General features: G+C 46.6%; 2 protein-coding genes across 4 annotated transcripts in view; one reads left to right on the forward strand and one right to left on the reverse strand.

Annotated features, from left to right (window-relative positions):
• The window catches only part of nup188 (nucleoporin 188), a 28,087-nt gene extending 23,923 nt beyond the window's left edge, over positions 1-4,164 (reverse strand). For both annotated transcript variants that reach the window (XM_079524718.1, XM_079524717.1), the window contains exons 1-7: positions 4,092-4,164; positions 1,817-1,871; positions 1,413-1,486; positions 1,127-1,211; positions 955-1,035; positions 808-852; positions 333-425 (exon numbers count right to left, since the gene is read on the reverse strand). In XM_079524718.1, coding sequence (XP_079380844.1) covers positions 333-425; positions 808-852; positions 955-1,035; positions 1,127-1,211; positions 1,413-1,486; positions 1,817-1,871; positions 4,092-4,117 — 459 coding nt within the window. In that variant the 5' untranslated portion in view covers positions 4,118-4,164. The remainder of the gene's footprint in view (positions 1-332; positions 426-807; positions 853-954; positions 1,036-1,126; positions 1,212-1,412; positions 1,487-1,816; positions 1,872-4,091) is intronic.
• A 379-nt stretch (positions 4,165-4,543) lies between these two features.
• dolk (dolichol kinase) lies at positions 4,544-18,197 on the forward strand. Of its 2 annotated transcripts, XM_079524371.1 has the most exons (3): positions 4,544-4,688; positions 12,931-13,009; positions 13,113-18,197. In XM_079524371.1, the coding sequence occupies exon 3, from the start codon at positions 13,156-13,158 to the stop codon at positions 14,794-14,796; it is 1,641 nt and encodes a 546-aa protein (XP_079380497.1). In that variant the 5' UTR covers positions 4,544-4,688; positions 12,931-13,009; positions 13,113-13,155; the 3' UTR covers positions 14,797-18,197. The 2 variants fall into 2 exon arrangements, with proteins under 2 accessions (XP_079380497.1, XP_079380496.1); XM_079524370.1 differs by lacking the exon at positions 12,931-13,009.
• The last annotated feature ends 11 nt before the right edge of the window (positions 18,198-18,208 follow it).

Consider the following 18,208-nt stretch of genomic DNA (forward strand, 5'->3'; position numbering starts at 1 on the left):
GTGTAATGCTTTATCAGTGTGCCGTCCACAGTAAGAGTCTTTGTATTGAATTGTGCTTTCATGTGAAATTTACCGATTCTGCAAACTGTTAATAAATACTTCAATCAATCAAACATATTTATAGAACCCAGAGACGGACGTAACCACTTTCACTTATATCATTTTTTTTCTCCAAGCTTGTGGATTGGCTATTTGTAACTTTTGTAAAACAAAGTAAATTACAAAAAAAGGATTAGAAGGTTTCTGCCTGTTAATAATAATGTTATATATATTTATTCGGGAGGCTTAATGTAGTTGTGTTTGATCGGTGAGTGAAATCTTGAACTTCTTACCCTGTAGGGATGTCTCTCATCCTGAAAATATGTCAACAGGAGTAAGACACATCTGAGTAAACAGATACGTTCCTCGTAGTAATAGTCAGATACCTGTGGGCCCAGACAAGACACGTTTCACCCATTTAAGACCTGGGACCAGATTCTACAAATGTCTTCAAAATCCTAACAGTTTTCTGAAAAACCTATGTTTCTATGTCAGTGGTTCTCAAACTATTTCATGTCAAGGACCCCCAGCATGTTGTTCCAGGGACCCCCCAGAAGCAAATATTTGAGTTAAAAACATTCACTGTGAAAGAATATATATTCAAAGATGTGCACACATTTTCATGACTTTTCAAAAATAGCAGAAGCTCAATGAGCTTGCAGATCTGCTATTTTTCAACAAAGTTAAAAATGATGGTTAAAGTGGTTAAAAGGTGACACAGATGCATCCTCAGGTCTAAATCAGAGTAGAATATAAGTGTATACTGACCTTCAGCAGAAGGACTTGGCTTTGTCTCTCATCCTGAAGAACAGTCTGTAAGAAAGATTGTTTGTTGTAATATATCCACCACATACACATACATGAATAGCACCACTAGTGTTGTTCTGTTGAGTGAAACCAAGTGGGCATACACACCTTTAATGAATTACGGGTTCCTCTGTAATCCTCTTGTAAGTAACACTGTAAAATCTGCACACTCTGTTGCTCATCAAGACCCTGCATCATGTACAATATATCCATGAATGATTATCATGACAAACAAAGGAAACCTGACATTTATATAAAGCAGCGTATAACAAATTCTCACCAGCAATTTGCTGATCCTCAGGCCAAAATCCTTCAATGTTGGGGGCACATCTTTGTTGGCTTTAACTTTACCAGCAGATTGTGTGCTGTAGACACAGAATAATGTCACTGACACTTACACTAGCAGCAACACTTTGTTAATGTTATACATTATTACACTGTGTTCCTTGTTTGAATCAACGCAGGGTTTCCTGCAGACCTTTTTTTTCCCCCGGTGCAGCACCATGCCTAAAAGCTCTGGCACCATGCCAAAAAAAAGGAAACACTGAAAGCTAGTGGAATTATACCTGGGTGGTTTATAGTAGCTCAGTCCTTGATGTAGCCGCTCCCAGTGTCTATCTAGTTCCGCCTCGATTTGAGCCTTCATCAATTAAGGGTTCATTAGGGGAGAGAAAACACATGCAAAATAAAAAATATTTTTCATTTCAAATTACAAATGGTGTGGTAGACATCATTAACCTGACTCCGCCAGATGGGGCAGCAGAGAGTACACTGGGTTCCCCCTCCTGCTCCCATCTGGGAACTCTCAGGCAGACTTGATGCCCGGCCACAAAACGGCCTGGCCAATCAGCAGCAGCTTCTAGCAGCTTCTAGCAGCAGCTTCTAGCTGATTGGCCAGGCCGTTTTGTGGCCTCCGACCACAAAACACTAGTTCATTAGTTAATGCCCTGTGAAGGTATAGAAGACATACCGGCTCTCGCAGTGCAGATCTTCCCAGTAATATGGTCCATAACTCTCGACTGCTCCTAACAATGGGTTTAATGGTTGGTGAGATGTTTATATTTCAAAAGCAGTGCACAAAAAGAACACAGTAAATGTGTTGAGGTATGCAGGTACAGTATGTGGCAGCCATGAGGTGACTAAAATAGGGCAGTCAATGGACATCCACTCCCACTGGCTTGGTGGCACCAGCGTAGGGTCCATTGGGCCTAATTTGCCCAGTCAATCATTTAATGCACACTATGCACCTGCTTGGTGGTATACTCTGTTTATTTAACCCATCAGGATCTGAGTGTGAATCTACAAAATGCCTTCTAAATGAGTAGTTGTCACACTTAAGATAATTCAAAAGCTGTTTTAAAAAAAAGCAGATGCACAAGCTTGCAGTGTGCTACAGTTCTAATAGAGCACTAGTGTCTCTAGATTAGAACAAGCTTGTGGCAAGCCCGCAATGCGCACCAAAAATGGATCCACAAGCTCAGAACAATAAAGTTTGTTCTGATTCTTAAAATAATGAGCATTAAGAGTAAGTAGTTGTGGAAGGTTCAAAATAATATAATATAAATAAGATTTTTTTATAATGGGATGAATCTAGAGTTGCAATACCCTCCATTGACTGACGATCCCCACTCATCCAATTTGGTTTGCGATCTGCTTGTCTTAAACAACGTTAAACTCACCAACATTGCAGCTGTAGTCCAAGCTTGAATTATCCTCTTTCAATCTGCCGAGCTTGTTTTTCATAAAAATCCACCGTAGAGATGTTATGAGCTACTTTCTGTCAAGACATCCTCTGCAGGTGATTCTTTTTCTAAGTGTTGCAGTTTGGAAGCACTCGTTTTTGTTAACGGGTCGCGCTGCTGCCTCCTGCATTATGTGCAAATTCGAAACAGGTGGTACGCAGGGCCGTTCAGTGACATACGACGAGTGCTTCCAAACTCCAGCACTTAGAAAAAGAATCACCTGCACAGAATTTCTTGACAGAAAGTAGCTCATATCATGTGTACGGTGGATTTTTATGAAAAACAAGCTCGGCAGATTGAAAGAGGATAATTCAAGCTTGGACTACAGCTGCAATGTTGGTGAGTTTAACGTTGTTTAAGACAAGCAGATCACAAAACAAATTGGATGAGTGGGGAGTCAATGGAGGGTATTGCAACTTTAGATTCATCCCATTATAAAAAAATCTAGCGTTGCAAATTGCGGCTACCCAGTCGGATGAGGTAGCCTGCAGATTAAGGGTGCCATGGGCAATGCACAGACATTTTATAATAATGAGCATAAGTGAGGACCATTTTATATGAGGTTGATGAAGTGGTCCTTTAATTGTCTGTTGCTGTGTGGAACTTTTTAAGATATTTGTGGGCCTTTTTCTGCCTTTATTGGACAGTGTACACTACAGTATGGTGACAGGATAAACATAATGCTAATGGTAGCATTGAATATGAAAGCAACTGATTGTTTTACAAATTACCTATGACTTGGATGTATTATTTGACAAGTCAAGACCATAATTTGTAAAATAATGAAAATCACAACTAAATATAACAATATAACTATTTAGTTATGATAACAAATCATAACTAAATAGCAGTCCCATAGCAGTGGTGGTGGTACGATGCCACCATCCTCATTTAGTTCCAATATTTCATTTGTCAATATTATTACTAAGCCATTCCAGCTAATAGTTAGTCTAATGCTGCTCAACCAAAAGCCAAAATAGAACTGGGCCAACATGAGCCACCGCTGAAACACAAGCACCAAGAAAAGTCATCCACAATAAGCCTTTTAGCGTTTAAACTCAATTAACTTAGAGCCATTTTATGGACATGAGTCAGAACAGCAGGACGAGATGTACAAACTCGTTGCACCGGCATTTCGTTCGATCGAAAATTACGTATTTTCAACTGACAGGAGTGCCGACACTTTCCCCAGTTGAGCCGTGTAAATAGAATACGTGTAAAGTAACTATTTAGCCTTAAACTTCATGCGGTTGAAAAGTAACACAGCTGCTGTTGTTGTCATCATGCGGTGTGTGTGTGTGTGTGCAGCATAAGCGGCTATGCTAAAATAACGTGGCGGCAACTACACAACTTGTCCCACTCTGAATTCAGTGTTAAGGCCAGCTGTGAGATAATGGATATAGGTTAAGGGGATTTGGAAAATGCTGTTGTTCGCCATTGGCAAATGTCATTGTAATTGGCTGCAATGAACACAACAAAAAAGTTTAACGTTCGTTGTTTTACCTGACACAAATCTCCGAGTCCGCCATCTTTTTTTCCTGCCATGTGATTGGATGTCATTTGTCTTCCGTTTCCGTCTCTTTCCCCGCCTACTGTTTTTTCATAAATAAATATTATACACATATATTTTTTTAAGTAATACGAAACCCCAAATGTACACACATTACATTTACGATGTAAGATAAACAATATTAGTGCATTATAGAAAAAAAGGAAATGGAAAATAGCAGGCCGGGATATGTTTTTCCCTTTTCTTTTTTTTAAAGCAGTCTGTGACCAAATGACGACATGAGTTAAATTGATGTGGATGGAGATAACGTTACATCATTACGGGGAAAAAATACAAATCCTTAAAAAATGAAAACATTTAAAATAAAATAGGCTTTAGGGCTTTCCACAGGTACTGCGGAAAGCCTGGTGACGTATGTGCACCACGTGACTTGGCTGTCAAAAAACATGGCCACCTCCTCCTGGTGAGGAACGAACGGCAGGCTGCTGACAGAGAGAGGAGAGGAGAGCAGAATATTGTCTCAAGAACTAACGGGCATCTTCTTTTCCCACATCACAACAGAGAACACAGCACTGCACGGATCGGATGTGGTACGTATAACGGCACTGGTGCGCATTCATTAAACAAGGGGGTTTCAGCATGTGAGTTTAGCCCTTCTGTAACGTTCTGCTAACTCGGTAGAATCAGCTGAATTCTATGATGCTTAGCTCGATGCTTTCCTTTAGATCGCAGCACCCGTGGCTTCATTGCATCTCTATTAACTATGAGAGGGAACCAAATTTCCATTTGGTTCCATATGTACCTCCTCATAGTTAAAAATGGACACTGAGGATTTCACTGTGCATGATGACAGTATAATTCCAGCCTCTGCTCTCACCTTGAGTCAGAAGAACAAAAGGTTGACTGTATAAGGTTGAAAAAAACAAATCATTTTCCTTTCCGTCTCAGCTGTTCGCCATTGTTGTGTGGTTTTCGTTAAATAGGTGAATGGTCATGTCACTGCTGACCAAAGTTCAGTTTTACTTTTATGATAAGCCATGATATGATGACTCATTGGACCTGATTCAACACTCTTAACTCCCAAACAGCCAGGAACGCAGAATAAACTGGTGCAATTGGCTATCTATTCTCTTCTAGATAGATACTTTATTAATCCCAAAGGATTTCTTTTGTTTAAATCTAGTATCTACAGTATCTATCAATTCCAAGAATATTCTCTGTCTGACTCTGTACATCTGTGTGTATCTGACATTTGATATGCTCACATTTGGAGATTACATCATAGTCCCCATGTACTGTACTCTGATAACGGGAACTGCACCGTGTGTGTATACAGTATATAGACAGTATGTACCGTATCCAGCTTTGAGGATGCGTGTAAACACAAAAATTGTCCTAACACAAACATTGAATGTCATTGATAATGAATGGCCAGTTAATTTAAACTAAACTGCACGAGGAAGCTCGCTATGAAGATTGCGTCTTCTGACGTGATCACAGAAGCATTCTAATACACTCACAGGCAATCCATTGGCTGGGTCTGGGACTAAGGTGCACCTTGACCACCCCCCCAGGTAAAGGTGATAAAGGTGCCAATAAACCAATTAGTCCCCACTTCTGTGTAACTTCTCATGAAGATCACATGCATTGCTACAAAGTCTTGATTTCAGTGTGTTTGAGTTTACTAGGACAGGAGCGAATTCTGGTTCCACAAACTGCACCACTGGTGAGTTCATGACTTTGGGGTTAAGAATTTCCTTGCACTATAAAATTCTATTGTTAATCGGACGGCCAGCAAACGGCCCTGATTATAAATCTAGCAGCTACAGCTACACTATATTCTAGTGACAGCTAGGCTAGCTACTAGCTACAGCTACGCTGGCTACTAGTTGGACGGCCAGCACACGGCCCTGACTAGCCACAAGCCTGCTGAAGCTAAGCTAATAACAACTTAGCGTGGTTCCTGCAAAAGGACGCCCGGTGTTAGCTATTGTTAGCATCCCGCTAAGCTACCCTCCCCGTGTACTACTCCTGCTAACGGCCTGCAGAACGCCAAAGCAGTGATGTCGGGGAAGAGCAGAAACCAACGTCGCAAGGCTAACGATAAGCCCGCGGTGCTGCAGAAGCACTGTGAGACATGCTCCAACTGGATGGCCGGCGAGGACAAACACGAGGACTGTGTCCGTTGTTTGGGCCTGCAGCACGCTTTCGACGCCGTTCATAACCCGGGTGCCTGCTCCCTGTGTGACGGCGTCGACGCACGCATCATAACCCGCAGGCTAGTGCGTGCTAAGCAGTTCTTCGACGGAGCCATCCGACAACCAGAACCGGCAGACGACCGAGAGGTGGCCGATCAATTGGCGGAGGAGAGACGGGACGCATTGGACCCCGCTCGTTACTCTGAGGGTGATTATGCCGACCTACCGTCTACTTCCCGCGCGAAGCGGGCGGTTAAGAAAGCCAAACAAGCAGCTAGAAAAGCTCTGGCTGACGAGGTTACGGCTCCAGCGGCTGCCGAAATCCCGCACTCCCCGCCTCGCCAACGTAAGAGGCGCACAGATCGTCCTTCCCCCGTCGAGCAACACGCCGGCGATGAAGAACAGTCCTCGGAGGGAGATCAGAGCCAGAGCTCCAGCGGTAGCTCCTCTTCTTCCTACTCTGAGGGCTCTTCTGAGAGTGAGTCAGAATCGGAGTCTGAGGGACGCCTCAGAGCCACTCTCATCGCAGGAATGCAGCCTCAGACGGCGGCCCGGACTGAGCCCGAGCCCCGGGCTGGGACTGAGGCTCTGGCTACAACAGCTCCGGATGTAACCGAGCCACAGAGCACGGCGGTGCCTGACACGGCACCCCAGACCGATGTTCAGAACCGAGCCCCTGCTCGGTCCCGAGTCGTCCTCGAGATGGACAAGTCAGAGCTGATTGATGTCTTCAAGAGGGCTACTGAACGCAGCGGTCTAACGTGGCCAGCTGAAGCTACTCCGGCGGCGGCTGCGACGGACACGGCCTGGGATGATTTCGGTAAGGATCCGGACGCTCCCCGAGCCAAACAGATCCTACCCTTGGCTAAGGGTTTCACGGGGGCGCTCGGTGAATCCTGGGAGCACCCCTACACCCACTCCTTCCTACCCACACATAAGAAAGAGCTTGATTGTGTCGCCATGAAGAAAGTGGGTCTGGAATCTCTGCCCGAGATGGACAGATTCCTGGCTTCTCATCTCCTACATGTCCCCGAAGTCGCCCCACCGAAGGAGCCGAAATTCGCTCTCACACAGGAAAACGACATGTCCACAATGGTGAAGAAGGCATACGCGACGCTCACGGGCTCCGTGAAAGCCATTAACGCCATCACACTACTCCAGGGCTCTGTCTCCCACATTTTCAAAACATCGGGAGAGGCATTGAATCTGGAGCAGCTCTACGAGCTACGGAGGCTCCATAAAGAGGCGCTCGCGCTGACAAGGTACAACACGGAGATGACGGGAAAGGCAATGGCTACTCTAGTGGTACTAGAACGGGCTAGATGGCTAAACCACTCCGAAACCAAAGAGAGAGCCTCTCTCCTGGACCAACCCATCCTGCAAGACAATCTTTTCTCTGGCACGGTGGCCGATCTCACGGCCAGACACGAAGACAGAGAGAAAAAGAAGCAGGCGGCGCAGGCTTTCATGCCGACGGAGAAAAAGCCTCCGCCAGGTAACAAAAGAAATAGATCCTCGTACGGCCGCTCTATGAACCGGAGGGACAACGAGAGGGAGCGCGGCTCCAGGCCTCCTTTCAAGGCTCCAGCGGCTGCCAGAGCCCCCTCTGCTTCGGGAGGCCAGTACCAACACCGACAACAGTCACAGCAGGATCGCAAGAAGGACACCGGGCCTCACGGTCAGCCTCCTTCCGCGGCGGCGGGACGGAAGCGTCAACGCCACACGCACAACAACAACAAGCAGCAGCGTAAGTGACATTGCGCCGAGCCTCGGGGAGACGTTGATGGAATCCGTCTCCCTCCGCCCCCACGTTCTGGGAGGAGCTTACGCTGGCGGCGTAGTAGCCTCGGGCTTTACGCCACTGGCGCAGAGAGCACCGGACAGGATGAGCGTTGTTGCACCGATTTTTGCGAAAAAGATGTCGTTGCATACTGTACCTCCCCTGTCCCCCTCCCTGATTCAAATAAAAATGTTGTGTGGAACAAAATGTTTGAATCCTTGCCAGAACACACGGGGTATGAGCCCACTGCCACGCAGGTCAATGAAACGACCCGCGGCAGTGGGACGAAACGCAGATGTTTTGACAGCGCATCAGAGCGCTGCAAAAAGGCACAAGCACCATGCCAGTTTGATGGCCCCGTCGCTAGGGGGCGCCGTTTTACCACGGCTGAACATGGTGCCAGTGTTAACCAAGGTAACACAATGCCTGCCGCGGGAGGCACCCACTCTAACTCAAAAAAGAGTAGGGCTGACAATGAATCCTCTGACGCGGTGCGTTTCAAAATGGATAGAGTGCGGCGCACACACCTGGGTGGTGGACACCGTGAGAAAAGGCTACAAGCTGCAGTTCTCCGCAGAACCACCCACATTCGAGAAGATAATATTCTCTCAGGCAAGCGGACAGGCAGCCGTCATTTTGCGAAACGAAATAATTTCCCTGCTGGCCAAGAATGCCATTCAGGAAGTACCTCCAGATCAGAGCCTAAACGGTTTCTACAGTCGGTATTTTCTGGTGAAGAAAAAGGGGGGGGGGATGCGTCCTATTCTGGACCTCCGAGCCCTCAACCGATATCTGAAGGATTTTCGTTTCAAGATGCTGACAAATGCGGCACTGTTACGCATGATACGCAAAGGGGATTGGTTCACGTCAGTGGACCTCAAGGACGCCTATTTTCATGTCCCGATTTACCCGCCGCACAGGAAGTTCCTGCGGTTCGGGTTCGGGGGACGGGTTTACGAATACCTAGTTCTCCCTTTCGGGATGTCCTTGAGCCCCCGAGTGTTTGTGAAGTGTACTCAAGCGGCCATAGCCCCTTTGAGACAACGGGGAGTTCGCATAGCGAGCTATATCGACGACTGGCTCCTGCTTGCGCAGTCGGAAAGCGAGGCACGACTCCACACCAGCTGGGTAGTGAGTCACCTGCAGTCTCTGGGTTTCAGTCTGAACTACGAAAAGAGCGTGCTCATACCAGCGAGGTCAACAGACTTCATAGGTTTAACACTGAACTCTGTCTCCCTCACGGCTCGGCTGTCACAGGACAGAATGACTTCCGTTCTGAAGTGCGCGAGCTCATTCCAGGTGGGACGCAGGGTCCCTTTTCGTACGTGCCAGAAAATGGCGGGACTCATGGCTTCCGCTATAACCGTGTTACGGTTAGGCAGACTGTTCATGAGACCTTTTCAGAGGTGGATGCTCTCACTCAGGGTGCCCAACGATCGCCGTCATCGCCTGGTTACAGTCCAAACGGAGTGTATATCGGCGCTGCATCCATGGAGAGACAGGTCATTTCTTTCCGAAGGAGTGTCCATGGGTCTGGTCGTGTCGAGGAAGATCATCACTACGGATGCCAGTATGACTGGGTGGGGCGCCACCCACGAGGGCAGAACTGCCAGGGGAGTGTGGGGCGACGAACTGAGGACCGCCCACATCAACTATCTAGAGCTGATGGCAGTATGGTTAGCCGTACGACACTTCGAACCCCTCATCAAGGATTGTCACGTCCTGGTCAGGACGGACAATACGACGACCATGTGCTACGTCAACAAGCAAGGGGGACTGCGATCCCGCCTGCTGCATGCACTAGCACAAGACCTGACTCTGTGGTGCGACACACATCTGAGGTCAATCAGAGCCTCCCACGTCCCGGGGATACTGAACAGGGGAGCGGATCTTCTGTCCAGAGGGAGGTGCCACTATGCGGACTGGTCCCTACACGACGCGGTGGCAGCTCAGCTCTGGGACAGGTTCGGCCGTCCACAAGTGGACCTGTTCGCCTCGGGGGAGAACGCGAAATGCCCGGAGTTCTTCTCCATAGCGGGACAGGAGTCTCTGGGCCTAGACGCGCTAGCGCACGTCTGGCCCGGAAGTCTGCTGTACGCGTTCCCTCCCATTTCCCTGATATCTCCAGTCCTGGAGAGAGTGAGGACCCAGGGCCTAGCGGTAATACTGATAGCTCCAGGGTGGGGCTCTTGGAGGTCGGAGATATCACCTCTCCTCTACGACCATCCGTGGCAGCTCCCGCTGCGCAGGGATCTGCTGACGCAAGCGAAGGGGGAAATCTTCCATCCACGGCCGGAAGACCTGGATCTATGGGCTTGGCCCGTGAGAGGATGAACCTTGACGCGGAAGGCCTGCCGCAGAGTGTCATCGACACTATACAGAGTGCGAGAGCTCGGTCAACCAGGGAGGCCTACGACGGGAGGTGGCGTGCGTTTGAGAAATGGTGTCTACAGACGCAGGCGGTGCCTTTTCAGGCATCTGTGAAAGTGATTCTGTCTTTCCTTCAGAGTCTGATGGACAAGGGCCTGTCTTACAACTCCCTGAAGGTCTACCTGGCGGCTATTTCGGCCTGCCATGTTGGATTCGGGAATGGCACTGTCTGGGTGCACCCTCTAGTGCGTCGGTATATGGCTGGTGCGATGCGCCTCCTCCAGGTACCGAAGTCTATGGTTCCTTCGTGGGACCTCGCGCTGGTTTTGGACTCCTTGTCTCGACCGCCATTCGAGCCATTGGCGTCAGTGGGGCTGCAGTTTTTGTCGTTGAAAACGGCGCTACTGCTGGCGTTGGTGACTGCTAAACGGGTCGGTGACATTCACGCTTTTTCAGTGAGCGAGGAGTGCACACGTTTTTCCGTGGACAGGACGAGGGTGGTCATTACGACCAACCCGGCTTTTGTGCCTAAGAACCAGTTGACCACCTGTATACCGGTGGACCTGGTGGAATTCTGTCCTCCTCCTTTTTCCTCGGCAGAGGATGAGAGGAGGCATACTCTGTGCCCTGTACGGGTTTTACGAACTTACATGGACAGGACGGCGGCACACAGGAAGACAACTCAGTTGTTTGTGTCCTGGGCCCCCAAGACCTTGGGGAAGGCAGTATCCAAGGTGAGGATCTCACAATGGATAGTGGAAGCCATAGAACGATCTTACTCGGCCAGGGGTTTGCAGCCTCCCATAAGGTTGAAGGCGCACTCCACGAGGGGTATGGCGACGTCCTGGGCTCTCTCCAGGGGAGTGTCTATCCAGGAGGTGTGTACGGCTGCGAGCTGGGCATCCTCCTCGACGTTTGCCAATTTTTACAGATTGGATGTGACGGCTGCGCCAGTGGCGCATGCTGTCCTCAGCGTGGCTTCAAAGTAAGGTTTGGATCTGTCGGGCCTCTGAGTGGAGTGGCCCTGGGTCCGAGGTTCCTTCCTTTTTCCGCCGGCTTTTTGAGCCGGGTGGTTTTTCGCTCCCGTCACCCTACAGGCAGAGGTCGGGACCCGTGAGTCTAGACTTTGTGGTGGCAAGAAGGGAGTGTATCGGGTCTTCATAGCGAGCTTCCTCGTGCAGTTTAGTTTAAATTAACTATAGGTTACGAAGGTAACCCTGGTTAATTAAATAAACAAGCGAGGAAGCTCGCCAAAACGCCCTTCTTGTAGGCAATGCCTCATGAGAAGGTTCCACATGTTTGAAGTGGGGACTAATTGGTTTATTGGCACCTTTATCACCTTTACCTGGGGGGGTGGTCAAGGTGCACCTTAGTCCCAGACCCAGCCAATGGATTGCCTGTGAGTGTATTAGAATGCTTCTGTGATCACGTCAGAAGACGCAATCTTCATAGCGAGCTTCCTCGCTTGTTTATTTAATTAACCAGGGTTACCTTCGTAACCTATAGTTTTATGTCACTGTCCCAACACGAACATGAAATGCCTGACAATGAATGGCCAGATTTGAGCGTTTGTCCCAACACAAACATGAAATGCCTTTGACAACGAATGGCCATTTTTGAGTGTTTGTGTAAACACAAACATTACGCTAAACACAAACATTGAAGACAAGAAAAGTGAGGACGCAAATTCTGATTGGCCGGAATGAGATGATGTATGATGATGTACGATGATAAGAGCGCCATAATTATCATCATATAATACATTCCAGGAATCTCTGTGTGTGTGTGTGTGTGTGTGTGTGTGTGTGTGTGTGTGTGTGTGTGTGTGTGTGTGTGTGTGTGTGTGTGTGTGTGTGTGTGTGTGTGTGTGTGTGTGTGTGTGTGTGTGTGTGTGTGTGTGTGTGTGTGTGTGTGTGTGTGTGTGTGAGAGAGAGTGGCTCTCAGTCGGCACGAGTGATATTTGTGCCGCTGTCATAGATCACCGAACTCTCCCAAGTTGGTGCGTGTCGACATCATAGACTGGCCTCCAAGTACTCTGAAAAGGGGTACTGCACGAGTTGTGACGAGTATCTATGACTGTATTCATGAAACCTGTGTCCGTCTGTCCTGGGCATAACTGGGGCGCCGGCGTATCACCCAACCGAACACCCTCAAACTTGTGTCACGTCTCTGCTTCAAACCGTTTGTCATGTGGGGCTTCTGCGATTGGCTAACCCAACCCATTGGCTTCACTGATTGGCTGAGCGTTGTGTAACATTTGTACTGCTTCGCCGATATGCCGACGTGTGAGAAAATGTGAGATAAGCTTGAGACTCCAACATACGCAGCGATTACATCATATAAAAGCATATAAAAGCATGTACTCCCGGCTAGCAAAACGTTCCCCACCTGCGTGGTGACCATGTAGGCTAGCTGGCTCCCAATGGGTGGCGGTCTAGTTCTATCAAGTTCCACAGGTCTGTTTGTGTGTTTGTCTGTCTGCAGTTTTAGCCCAAATAATCAAGATGACTGACATCATAGTTGACTGACATCATAGTCTGGCCTAGGAGTACTCTGATAACTGGTACTGCACTTGACTGTTCCGTTAAAAAGGCATGCTGTCACATTTTAATCCCCTTAAATAAATACTAAACTTTTCTGTTTTGTTTATTTTACAACATCTGCAGTGGCTATCAAACGATGACGTGTGCTACAGAGAGGAAGTGACACATGAGGGCATCAGTGGTTCCGAACATCCGCCCAGATCTCTCCTCCACCCATCTCCACACTGCAGCCACCATGCAGATCAACCCCGTATTGGTGGAGTCCACCGTGGTTCTGGCCGTGGTCCTGTGTGTCCACATGGCCGTCTGGAACCAGCTCTCCTGGGCCAGCATAGCCCTTTTCATCCAGGCCTTCTACGTGCAGCACAAATGGGACCGCCTCCTTAAGTCGGGCGGTGCTGTATTTCAGTTCCGTCCGTCGGCAAACAGTGGCATTGTCCCGGCCTCCATGGTGATGCCCCTGCTGGGCCTGGCACTGAGGGAAAGGTGCGCCGCCTCGGGAAACGTCTACTTTGAGCGTTTCTCCATCGTGGTCACCGTCACGGGCATGATGCTGGCCCTGTTCCTGTCCCTGATTGCACTGGGCGTCACCAGGCCGGTGCCCACAAATACCTGTGTGATAGCAGGCATTGCGGGCAGCGCCATTTTTTACACAACCAAACAGACACTGACGGTATCTGAAGTCATCGAGGTGCTGGAGGTTCTGTTGATATTTGTCTACCTTAGCTTGATCGTGTTGTACCTGCTGCCACGCAGCTTCACGCCTGGGGAGGCCCTCCTCATCGTCGGGGGAATCAGCTTCATCGTCAACCAGCTCATCAAGCGCTCCCTGAACCTAGCGGAGGTCAAAGGTGATCCAGTGAACTATTTCCTGCCCGTTGTTGTGGTTGGATCGCTGTTACTGGGGGTGTTTTTTGCGCTGCTTTTCTGCTTCATGGAGTCTGAGACTTGGGTGTCCTCATTGTTCTTCCACATGATGACCGCGGTGTTAGGACTGGGAATCCTCATGCCCTGGCTCTCCCTTTTCATCCGCCAGCATCCGCTCATATGGCTGTTGGATTTTGTCATGTTAAATGACAGAAGACTCTGCTTGTTGGCCTACTGGGTGCTCCTGGCCACCGTGGCCACATGTGTCGTGTTGCACCAAAACTACCAACGCCAGTCCGGCTCTAAGAAGCACCAAGCCTCAACTGTCGTCAGGAAGTACTTCCATCTGATCGTGGTGGCCACGTACGTCCCAGGGCTCGTGTATGACAGACAAATGCTGCATGTGGCATCCGTGGGCTGCCTGGCGGTCTTCTTGCTCTTGGAATACGTACGGTACTTTCGGATCCGGCCTCTAGGACAGCTCCTCAGGCAGCTGCTCACCTTGTTTCTGGATGAGCGGGACTCTGGGCCCCTCATATTGACTCATATCTACTTGTTGCTCGGTATGTCGCTGCCCGTATGGCTGTTTCCTGGGCCGTGTGCTCCTAAGGGGATACTACCCGGGGCGGGCGGCTTGGTGCCTTATGCAGGAATTCTGGCCGTGGGGATTGGAGACACCGTTGCGTCTGTGTGCGGCAGTACCATGGGTGAAATCCGCTGGCCAGGCACTAAGAAAACCATGGAGGGGACTGCTACGTCTGTGTTTGCCCAGATAATCGCTGTGGCTATATTCCTCATCTTTGACGGGAGCATTAATCTCAACTCCACCTACTCCTGGATTGTCGGCTCCATCACATTGGTGGCCATGCTAGAAGCCTACACCTCTCAGATAGACAACCTCTTCCTCCCACTGTACCTCTTTGTTCTGCTGATGCTCTGAGTCTGACTGGACTAAACTGGCCTGGACTTACTGCACAAACGACAACAGGGGCAGAAATAAACCCTTGCTTAGCTTGTGCTAGAGGAAAAGAGGTGACAAAACACAATAGTAGAAATTGTAGAGCCCTGTATGAAACAAATCGTCGCTGTCGGGCAGAAACCCTGTCCATATTTCATCTTTTTATGTTTTTTCATAAATCAATGCCCTATTTTTGAGGGGGCTATGATCCTATGTCCAACTTTTAGTGTGTGTGCCCAAACTTTGTCCCACACAAACATTAAATTCCCATTGACAATGAATGGACAATTTTACATCATAGTGTAAACACAAACATTGCGTAACACAAACATTTATATGTTGTATAGGAGGCTTTCAACTGTAAGATGTCGGCGATGATGATGTACGTTAAGAGCGCACCTCACTTCACACGGGTGTGATTTTATATACATTGTATAGCAGTGTCATGCAAAATAGTTGACAGGTTTTAACCGTTTTGCCAATAATGACATGCCCAAAATATGGACACCATGTTGAAAGTGGTTGAGTCTGTTTGGGCTTTATCATCTTAACCAATGAAAAGTATTGACAAAAGATTATAGCTAAATAATAACTACATTCATTGGATTCATGTAAACACAGGTTCTGTTTTTTCCAGAATTTTCTGAAAAGTAATGGTTTTTGACAAACAAGATTTCCACCCAACAGCGACGAAATGAGCATCCTTGTCATCAAGAGAAAGGATATGGGAACTGTTCTGTATAAGCTGTGAAGTTGAGCCATTATTACAGTATTGATGTAACACTGGGTTTCCATAAGGGGAATCATCCTGACTACCACAAGAAAGGGATGCGTAATTATTCCCTTGTTTTATTTAATAATAAATAAGAACAAATACAAATGGCACTAACAATTCTACTGTGTACCATGTGGGATTGCTGATAAGCATTAGAAATCGAGTCCAAAGGGAAGCATGCACATCTCAAAAAATTCTACAGGTGAACAAAAGATACATACAGTGAAAAGGGAAGGCAGTCCGCACACTGTTCTTGAGATCCCAAAAGGGAGCTCAAGATCGGTGTGCGGACTGCCTTCCTTTTTCGTTGCTAAGCATGACAGGAATCTGTTCCGTTTCTTTCACAAATCATTTCAGTAATGGTTTCTTATGGATTATTGTTTGAACCTAAGGTACATGAGAGGATGAGTTAGATCTGCGGTTCTCAAAGTGGGGTCCAGGGACCCTCAGGGTTCCTTGAAGGGATTCCACATGTACTTTTACAATGCTGTAGCTCTGCAAGTGTACAAATGGAGCCCCTTATGGGTCCATTCGGTTCCATCTGTACACTCAAAGAGTTATGGGGGGGCCTTTGAGAACCGCTGGGCTTGCTAAATACTATTGCTTGAGTTATGTCTGTATTGATGCAGACGTTTGGAGTTTCTTTGTGGGTCACAGAGCTGTGCCACTGACACCACAAACTCCTGAAATATCCAACAGGAGATAAACTTTAGCAACATGCCAAAATGTACTTTCTACATATAGTTTCTGTCAGGCAGAAACCTCTTATCTCCATATTTTAACTTTTTTGAGGGGTGCTAGCCCCTCGTAAGCCTCCAATGGCTTGTGATAGGCTGATCACCCACCCCATCGCAATGATTTGATTGGCTGAGTAAAGTACATATTGAAGATAAAAGTGAGGGCAGAAAGGTGAAGACGCTAATTGTGATTGGCCAGAATGAGATGATGATAAGAGCGCCCCTCACTTCACATGTGCTTTTCTTATTTGAATCCTGAAAAGTATTCCACATGACAGAGACTATGTACAATCATGGGATTATGGATGTTGGATGACAGATGACAAATGTTGATGTTTTTGTTTTGTTCTTTTCGATCTTGTCCTGTCTGCAAAAGGATGTATGCTTTTCTATAGCCTTTGAAGAACATTATTTAAAGTGAGCTTCTTGAAGTTGTTTTGTTATGAGCCATTTCATGTGATTATAATATATTGTTTTTGCCTTATCATGGCAATTTGAAGGACTGACTACTGGACATATTTGCCTTAATATCCATATTTTCTATCATTTAGTACCGTGTAGGTAGTCAAAATGCATGGTATCTGACAGAGTAGCCCTTTTCAGTTTGTTACCAGGGCTGGATGGCAGAAAATGATTATCCTCTTGCATGACACTAATGTGAAATATCATACTGTAACATGCCTTTGTTTTCAGGTTAAAATAATTTATTTCTATGGACCCTCTGTGTGTATATTGAGAGATTTCCTTATTGTGACTGAGCCCTTAAATCCCACACATCCCAAAAAGTCGGTCAAAACGGATGTTTTGAGTTCAAATTAATTTTGTCAAACTTGTTCAGCAATAGTTAATATTAAAAACATATTGCTTGGTATTTATTTTGTGGGTAGATATGCTCAACTCTCCTCAGGCTATTTACCTTATTTCATTTCCTTCTTTAGCATGAAACCAACGTATTTGGTTTAACCTTCATCTGTAGAAGTTGATATTTTCTAATGTGGTTATAACATTTATGCCTTTTCAGTATGAACTTGCCACTTACATTTGTCTGAAATTGGTATTGCATGTGCATCATTAAAGACTTTTGTGCTTAAATACTTCATTTAGTTTACAGAAAATAGGAATTGATATCAATCACATTCATGTCTGGTTTGAGATTAGTTTGAATTTGCATAAGAAAAGGGCAGATTTACAAGCTCACTCACCACACATGCAACATGTTGTGAGCATGTAGATTGGCTATTTTCAAAACATCCAAATTCCTTAACATTTCTTGAAGATTTTGAACATTTATGCCTATATGAATAAAGGCAATTTTAAAATAGGGTTTCAGCGTGGGCCGTTAAGAATTTAATAGACTGTCACTGATCATTGTAACTGAAAAGGCTTTTCACTATAACCCACTGTAACATTACCATCTTCGAGTTTAACGGTTTGTCCATTTGTGCTTGCATTGTTCTTTCCTTCTTACAAACAATTGCTGTTTGTTTTTTCCTTGCCCACATAATACAGTAGATAAAGATGTAGCTGTGTTCTGATCAATGTCTTCAAATAACACGCATGTAGATGGAAATAAAACCAGTGTCTGATGGGTCCATATACATAAATAGATGTTCAACTGAATTTGCCCAACTATTTAATCTATTCAACATGGCATACCTATTTTGGGCATGTCATTAAATAGATTTCATCACTTGACACCTCGTACAACAAAGTATAATATAGGGCTTGTCGGCTGGACACAAAATTGGAAATAGGAATATTGACCATATTTTCTTGGGAAATATAATGTATGAAAATAGTATACAGTATCCTTGTAACAGTTTGAACTTATTTATTAAACTAGAAGAATATGTTTTTGACACCTTTTATAATATACAAAAAA

The sequence above is a fragment of the Electrona antarctica genome, assembly GCF_951216825.1.
Source record: "Electrona antarctica genome assembly, chromosome: 16".
Classification (NCBI taxonomy): domain Eukaryota; kingdom Metazoa; phylum Chordata; class Actinopteri; order Myctophiformes; family Myctophidae; genus Electrona; species Electrona antarctica.